Below are 9195 nucleotides of genomic sequence, written 5' to 3'. Positions count from 1 at the left end.
TCTTGACAACCCGCTCTGTGAGCTTGTGTGGCCTACCACTTCGCGGCTGAGCCGTTGTTGCTCCTAAAACTTTATTTTACTGTAGCCTGCGTTCTTAGTCACTGAGCACCGACCAGCACCGGATGTTCATGGAAGTTGAAAAGTAGTTGAAATGTGGCCAGTCTGCCTTGTCCACAGAATTGTTTTTGTTTTTTTGGTACGGTCTCGACCAGATATATATTTCAACATCTACAGATGTCATTTTTTTAGGTTTGGTCCAGACTTGATTTGGCCCAAACATAGACGTCCATGATTGGTTAAGTCCTACACTGTACTGTACACTTGAGTATAATACACACTAGAGTTACTGTACTGTAATGAACCAAACTATACTCTACAGTACTCTCCTGCACAGTACTCTCCTGTACAGTACTCTCCTGCACAGTACTCTCCTGCACAGTACTCTCCTGTACAGTACTCTCCTGTACAGTACTCTCCTGTACAGTACTCTCCTGCACAGTACTCTCCTGTACAGTACTCTCCTGCACAGTACTCTCCTGCACAGTACTCTCCTGCACAGTACTCTCCTGCACAGTACTCTCCTGTACAGTACTCTCCTGCACAGTACTCTCCTGTACAGTACTCTCCTGTACAGTACTCTCCTGTACAGTACTCTCCTGCACAGTACTCTCCTGTACAGTACTCTCCTGTACAGTACTCTCCTGTACAGTACTCTCCTGCACAGTACTCTCCTGCACAGTACTCTCCTGCACAGTACTCTCCTGTACAGTACTCTCCTGCACAGTACTCTCCTGCACAGTACTCTCCTGCACAGTACTCTCCTGTACAGTACTCTCCTGCACAGTACTCTCCTGCACAGTACTCTCCTGTACAGTACTCTCCTGTACAGTACTCTCCTGCACAGTACTCTCCTGCACAGTACTCTCCTGCACAGTACTCTCCTGCACAGTACTCTCCTGTACAGTACTCTCCTGCACAGTACTCTCCTGCACAGTACTCTCCTGCACAGTACTCTCCTGCACAGTACTCTCCTGTACAGTACTCTCCTGCACAGTACTCTCCTGCACAGTACTCTCCTGTACAGTACTCTCCTGCACAGTACTCTCCTGCACAGTACTCTCCTGCACAGTACAGTATTCTACTGTATTCTACTCTACTCTGTACTGTACTCTCCTCTACTGTACTATATTCTACTCTACTCTGTACTGTACTCTCCTCTACTGTACTATATTCTACTCTACTCTGTACTGTACTCTCCTCTACTGTACTATATTCTACTCTACTCTGTACTGTACTCTACTGTACTATATTCTACTCTGTACTGTACTCTCCTCTACTGTACTATATTCTACTCTACTCTGTACTGTACTCTCCTCTACTATATTCTACTCTACTCTGTACTGTACTCTCCTCTACTGTACTATATTCTACTCTACTCTGTACTGTACTCTCCTCTTGATCGTTTGTCTTAAGTAACCTACTGTGTCTTTTATCTGTGATTGAAATTCCCTGTATACATAATCGTGTAGTGCGCACGAAAAAAAGACACTTGATAGAGTTACATGGTTTGTTAAATTCTAAAGTGACACATCTAAGTCGCAACGGAATTCCGTCATCATCATCACGCCCCACTCCATACCACACCTCTGGTCCTTGCCCTGCCGAAGTGCTCATCTCCAATTCTCAACGCCCAGTGGTTCCCTGCGTCTGAATGTGTCAATTACGATGAACCATCCCGCATCTAAACTATGTTTGGTTACAAGCAGCTGCAAGAGAACCATGCCACCCAACACCTGCGCCCATCTCCAATGCCCAATGTCCTGCAACTCAATGTGTCCCAACACCTGCGCCCATCTCCAATGCCCAATGTCCTGCAACTCAATGTGTCCCAACACCTGCGCCCATCTCCAATGCCCAATGTCCTGCAACTCAATGTGTCCCAACACCTGCGCCCATCTCCAATGCCCAATGTCCTGCAACTCAATGTGTCCCAACACCTGCGCCCATCTCCAATGCCCAATGTCCTGCAACTCAATGTGTCCCAACACCTGCGCCCATCTCCAATGCCCAATGTCCTGCAACTCAATGTGTCCCAACACCTGCGCCCATCTCCAATGCCCAATGTCCTGCAACTCAATGTGTCCCAACACCTGCGCCCATCTCCAATGCCCAATGTCCTGCAACTCAATGTGTCCCAACACCTGCGCCCATCTCCAATGCCCAATGTCCTGCAACTCAATGTGTCCCAACACCTGCGCCCATCTCCAATGCCCAATGTCCTGCAACTCAATGTGTCCCAACACCTGCGCCCATCTCCAATGCCCAATGTCCTGCAACTCAATGTGTCCCAACACCTGCGCCCATCTCCAATGCCCAATGTCCTGCAACTCAATGTGTCCCAACACCTGCGCCCATCTCCAATGCCCAATGTCCTGCAACTCAATGTGTCCCAACACCTGCGCCCATCTCCAATGCCCAATGTCCTGCAACTCAATGTGTCCCAACACCTGCGCCCATCTCCAATGCCCAATGTCCTGCAACTCAATGTGTCCCAACACCTGCGCCCATCTCCAATGCCCAATGTCCTGCAACTCAATGTGTCCCAACACCTGCGCCCATCTTCAATGCCCAATGTCCTGCAACTCAATGTGTCCCAACACCTGCGCCCATCTCCAATGCCCAATGTCCTGCAACTCAATGTGTCCCAACGCCTGCGCCCATCCCCAATGCCCAATGTCCTGCAACTCAATGTGTCCCAACGCCTGCGCCCATCTCCAATGCCCAATGTCCTGCAACTCAATGTGTCCCAACGCCTGCGCCCATCTCCAATGCCCAATGTCCTGCAACTCAATGTGTCCCAACGCCATGTGTCCCAGCGACTATAGAATGATAGGACCAGTCACCGAAGAGGTGTTGTTAAAACGGTACATTTCCACCATGCCAGTTTGTTTCTCAACATTGATGACTCCTCCTAAACACCGAGCTCAGATAACCGCTGAGTGAGGAAAGCACGTGCATAACGGTTAACGGTTGTCACTCCCCTGTCTCCGCGAGATACTGCTTCAGGACCCTGTGGTTGGAATAATTTATCTTGATTAATCAAATATCTGCAGACCTGGGCCAAACAAATGTAGCTAGTTTAGTTACGTCTTGATTTACTTCTGGGGATATTCCACAGGTTCCACTACACCGGGCAAACTACGCACAGCTCAAGGATTATAAAGTGTTAATGCTATTTGACCCAGATCTGCACTGATCTGACTCAAGTGGTTGTGTTTCAACTACATGTGTGGACTCGTTGATTTTCACCTATCCAAGCGTTGCTAGATCCATGTTGGAGCAGGGTTTACTTCAGGGTAATGAGGGTGTATGGACGCATTTTTAGGCTACGGCTGTCCACGCTTACTGTCACCATCAGTCATTCGGGGGTCATTTTTACCTGTCGAGTCGAACACCGTTCTTTGGCCGGCAAAGGTGAGTCCGAGTTCCGGGTCATTGTGGTGATAGTAGCCGCTGTCCTGGATGATGCCCTGCGAAGCCTCGAATAAGACCCCGCGGAGCAGAAGGAGGAGAACCGGGGAAAGGAGCAACATCATGGGGTTAAGAGAAACTCTCACCCCGGTGGGAGCGGCAAGTGTTAGGCGATCAGATTGAGCTATTAACAGAACCGTTATTCAGAGATGTGAGGCTAATGATTGGGTTCGGGTTGTGAAACTAGCCAAGGGGATATGGTGAAATATTAGATAACATTATAAAACAACTCAACCGTTACATTAAAACTCCAGAAAGGGTTACAATGCCAACAAGTTTTGATCCAAAAAAAAGAAAATGGAATTGCCCCTAAATAACCCAGGCCTATGGGGTGTTCAAGTTAAATCATTATTTGAACCCTTATTATGGGTTACAACAAGAATGGTTTGAATCCAAGATTATTATATCCGATAAGAAATTCCAATAGAAACTTTGACAGCAAGGAAATCTGAGAGAGTGAGACCGAAACTCTCTCTCCGCAAAATAAATCCACGGGTTGAATTTGATCGGGATTATGGAGATAAAAAAATTGAGCGTTCCAAAATTCTAAATCCAGTTCCAAAGCTCTAAATCCAGTTCCAACGTTTAAAATCCAGTTCCAAAGCTCTAAATCCAGTTCCAAAATTCTAAATCCAGTTCCAAAGCTCTAAATCCAGTTCCAAAGTTCTAAATCCAGTTCAAAAGTTCTAAATCCAGTTCCAAAGTTCTAAATCCAGTTCCAAAGTTCTAAATCCAGTTCAAAAGCTCTAAATCCAGTTCCAAAGTTCTAAATCCAGTTCCAACGCTCTAAATTCAGGTCTAGTGTGCACTGAACGTTTTTTTGATCACACAGTTCAATATCCTGTCAACTACGGCAGTCATTTACAATACCACGTTATAGAGATGGCAACTCTCTCCAGAGTTTTCCATGTAAATATATATTTTCTCTCTCTCTCTTGTCGTAACGAGCTTGTGCGAAACTGTCACACACACAGAGAGAGATTAAATGACAGTAAGGGTAGCTGTCCCTCCCGAGTCCCAGCAGCTTGCACAAATACTCCGGAACACAATTTCTCCGGTCAACACTTGACTGCGTGTTTGTTGGATCCGTTTGTGCACACGTGTATGCCTGCGTCAAGGCTAATTCCCGACTGTTTATTCATGTTTCCCAGACCTGAGGGTCATGTCATGTGGATGGGATTAAACAGTGTTTGGACACCTGTTAAAAGGCCTTCTCTGATGACGTCTATATCAGACACAGTAGGCTATTCGATGGAGTTAGAAATACTTGTAAATGGCTGCATTCTACACACGCGCACACGGACGTGGATACACTGGTGAACAGAGCAAGCAGACGAGTACGTCTCACTCTCTCTCTGATTAGAGAAACAGGGTGTCATCTTTCGCCCCGGCAACCCCCCTGAGAACCTAAAAATAAAAAGGGGCCGGCTTTGGAGCTGACCTTTACCCTGTGAGCATGTGCAGGTGACAGTAGTCCATCCCTGGGAGTCAGCGGGCTCAGAAGAGTGTGGGGGTTTGGGGTGGCATTATTACTGTGTGTGAACATTGTCACAAAGTGTGTGTTTGAGACTATCAGGAAGCAGGGTGGGTGATTATAAAATATAATGTAGGGTGTTACGACAGCCCAGTAAACATCACAGACATGTGCATGACCATTGTAAAGTTTATGAAAGACCTTGAGCGTATTTAAGTTGATTTACAAAAGCAGAGGATTTCAGATGGAAGTCAACGATAGCAGTCAGGGGGCATCTTCGACCATCTGAAGTCAGACGCTGTAATGGTTTTCCAATGCGTTTAACCGCTAGGCTCCTGCCACCCCATAATCACGAACATCTAATCCTGTACACTGGAAGTCACACCTTTAAATCAAACATATTTAGTTAGGCTAACGAAACTCTCGAACCGGATTTATTCATAGCAGATTGTGGATAAATGTATTTGTCATCTTTCGATCTGTAAAATACTAATACTAGGCTTATATATATTTATTTTACCTTTATTTAACTAGGCAAGTCAGTTAAGAAAAAATTCTTATTTTCAATGACGGTAGGAACAGTGGGTTAACTGGTCTAGGAACAGTGGGTTAACTGGTCTAGGAACAGTGGGTTAACTGGTCTAGGAACAGTGGGTTAACTGGTCTAGGAACAGTGGGTTAACTGGTCTAGGAACAGTGGGTTAACTGCCTGTTCAGGGGCAGAGCGACAGATTTGTACCTTGTCAGCTCGGTGATTTGAACTTGCAACCTTCCGGTTACCGCGCTAACCACTAGGCTACCCTGCCGCTCCGCAAACAGCGAACAGTTGTAGACAAGTACACTGAATATACCGAGACCCAAACACCATCTCTTCAAAGTAACTTTCTACATCTAGTCCAGTTAACATTATGTATGAAATCGGCTTTGAATTGTGTTACTGACCCCAAACCTAGTGTCAACATGGCTGAGTGGAGGAGGACTGGACCCCAAACCTAGTGTCAACATGGCTGAGTGGAGGAGGACTGGACCCCAAACCTAGTGTCAACATGGCTGAGTGGAGGAGGACTGGACCCCAAACCTAGTGTCAACATGGCTGAGTGGAGGAGGACTGGACCCCAAACCTAGTGTGAACATGGCTGGGTGGAGGAGGAATGGACCCCAACTCTCGTGTCAACATGGCTGGGTGGAGGAGGACTGGACCCCAAACCTAGTGTCAACATGGCTGAGTGGAGGAGGAATGGACCCCAACCCTAGTGTCAACATGGCTGGGTGGAGGAGGAATGGACCCCAACCCTAGTGTCAACATGGCTGGGTGGAGGAGGAATGGACCCTAACCCTCGTGTCAACATGGCTGGGTGGAGGAGGACTGGACCCCAAACCTAGTGTCAACATGGCTGAGTGGAGGAGGAATGGACCCCAACCCTAGTGTCAACATGGCTGGGTGGAGGAGGAATGGACCCCAACCCTAGTGTCAACATGGCTGGGTGGAGGAGGAATGGACCCTAACCCTCGTGTCAACATGGCTGGGTGGAGGAGGAATGGACCCCAACCCTAGTGTCAACATGGCTGGGTGGAGGAGGAATGGACCCCAACCCTAGTGTCAACATGGCTGGGTGGAGGAGGAATGGACCCCAAACCTAGTGTCAACATGGCTGAGTGGAGGAGGACTGGACCCCAACCCTCGTGTCAACATGGCTGGGTGGAGGAGGAATGGACCCCAACCCTAGTGTCAACATGTCTGGGTGGAGGAGGAATGGACCCCAACCCTCGTGTCAACATGGCTGGGTGGAGGAGAAATGGACCCCAACCCTTGTGTCAACATGGCTGGGTGGAGGAGGACTGGACCCCAACCCTTGTGTCAACATGGCTGGGTGGAGGAGGACTGGACCCCAACCCTTGTGTCAACATGGCTGGGTGGAGGAGGAATGGACCCCAACCCTCGTGTCAACATGGCTGAGTGGAGGAGGACTGGACCCCAAACCTAGTGTCAACATGGCTGAGTGGAGGAGGACTGGACCCCAAACCTAGTGTCAACATGGCTGAGTGGAGGAGGACTGGACCCCAAACCTAGTGTCAACATGGCTGAGTGGAGGAGGACTGGACCCCAACCCTCGTGTCAACATGGCTGGGTGGAGGAGGACTGGACCCCAAACCTAGTGTCAACATGGCTGAGTGGAGGAGGACTGGACCCCAACCCTAGTGTCAACATGGCTGGGTGGAGGAGGAATGGACCCCAACCCTAGTGTCAACATGGCTGGGTGGAGGAGGAATGGACCCCAACCCTAGTGTCAACATGGCTGTGTGGAGGAGGAATGGACCCCAACCCTAGTGTGAACATGGCTGGGTGGAGGAGGACTGGACCCCAACCCTCGTGTCAACATGGCTGGGTGGAGGAGAAATGGACCCCAAACCTAGTGTCAACATGGCTGAGTGGAGGAGGAATGGACCCTAACCCTCGTGTCAACATGTCTGGGTGGAGGAGGAATGGACCCCAACCCTCGTGTCAACATGGCTGGGTGGATGAGGAATGGACCCCAACCCTAGTGTCAACATGGCTGGGTGGAGGAGGAATGGACCCCAACCCTCGTGTCAACATGGCTGAGTGGAGGAGGAATGGACCCCAACCCTTGTGTCAACATGGCTGGGTGGAGGAGGAATGGACCCCAACCCTAGTGTCAACATGGGAGGAGGAGGAATGGACCCCAACCCTCGTGTCAACATGGCTGGGTGGAGGAGGAATGGACCCCAACCCTAGTGTCAACATGGCTGTGTGGAGGAGGAATGGACCCCAACCCTAGTGTCAACATGGCTGGGTGGAGGAGGAATGGACCCCAACCCTAGTGTCAACATGGCTGAGTGGAGGAGGAATGGACCCCAACCCTAGTGTCAACATGGCTGAGTGGAGGAGGAATGGACCCCAACCCTAGTGTCAACATGGCTGGGTGGAGGAGGAATGGACCCCAACCCTAGTGTCAACATGGCTGAGTGGAGGAGGACTGGACCCCAAACCTAGTGTCAACATGGCTGGGTGGAGGAGGACTGGACCCCAACCCTAGTGTCAACATGGCTGGGTGGAGGAGGAATGGACCCCAACCCTAGTGTCAACATGGCTGAGTGGAGGAGGAATGGACCCCAACCCTAGTGTCAACATGGCTGGGTGGAGGAGGAATAGACCCCAAACCTAGTGTCAACATGGCTGAGTGGAGGAGGACTGGACCCCAAACCTAGTGTCAACATGGCTGGGTGGAGGAGGACTGGACCCCAACCCTAGTGTCAACATGGCTGGGTGGAGGAGGAATGGACCCCAACCCTAGTGTCAACATGGCTGAGTGGAGGAGGAATGGACCCCAACCCTAGTGTCAACATGGCTGGGTGGAGGAGGAATAGACCCCAAACCTAGTGTCAACATGGCTGGGTGGAGGAGGAATGGACCCCAACCCTAGTGTCAACATGGCTGAGTGGAGGAGGAATGGACCCCAGCCCTAGTGTCAACATGGCTGGGTGGAGGAGGACTGGACCCCAACCCTAGTGTCAACATGGCTGGGTGGAGGAGGAATGGACCCCAACCCTAGTGTCAACATGGTGGAGGAGGAATGGACCCCAACCCTAGTGTCAACATGGCTGGGTGGAGGAGGACTGGACCCCAACCCTAGTGTCAACATGGCTGGGTGGAGGAGGAATGGACCCCAACCCTAGTGCCAACATGGCTGAGTGGAGGAGGACTGGACCCCAACCCTAGTGTCAACATGGCTGGGTGGAGGAGGACTGGACCCCAACCCTAGTGCCAACATGGCTGAGTGGAGGAGGACTGGACCCCAACCCTAGTGTCAACAAGGCTGGGTGGAGGAGGAATGGACCCCAACCCTAGTGTCAACATGGCTGGGTGGAGGAGGACTGGACCCCAACCCTAGTGTCAACATGGTGGAGGAGGAATGGACCCCAACCCTAGTGTCAACATGGCTGGGTGGAGGAGGACTGGACCCCAACCCTAGTGTCAACATGGCTGGGTGGAGGAGGAATGGACCCCAACCCTAGTGCCAACATGGCTGAGTGGAGGAGGACTGGACCCCAACCCTAGTGTCAACATGGCTGGGTGGAGGAGGACTGGACCCCAACCCTAGTGCCAACATGGCTGAGTGGAGGAGGACTGGACCCCAACCCTAGTGTCAACAAGGCTGGGTGGAGGAGGA

The 9195-nt window shown here is 50.3% G+C and overlaps 1 protein-coding gene across 1 annotated transcript in view; it reads right to left on the bottom strand.

Annotated features, from left to right (window-relative positions):
• LOC109886727 (stromal interaction molecule 2-like) overlaps positions 1-4875 on the bottom strand; it is a 23246-nt gene extending 18371 nt beyond the window's left edge. Inside the window, exon 1 of the mRNA XM_031821477.1 lies at positions 3440-4875. Coding sequence (XP_031677337.1) covers positions 3440-3596 — 157 coding nt within the window. The 5' untranslated portion in view covers positions 3597-4875. The remainder of the gene's footprint in view (positions 1-3439) is intronic.
• Positions 4876-9195: the final 4320 nt, after the last annotated feature.

This window comes from Oncorhynchus kisutch, unplaced genomic scaffold (assembly GCF_002021735.2).
Source record: "Oncorhynchus kisutch isolate 150728-3 unplaced genomic scaffold, Okis_V2 scaffold3979, whole genome shotgun sequence".
Classification (NCBI taxonomy): Eukaryota; Metazoa; Chordata; class Actinopteri; order Salmoniformes; family Salmonidae; genus Oncorhynchus; species Oncorhynchus kisutch.
This window is presented reverse-complemented; position numbering and strand designations above follow the sequence as displayed.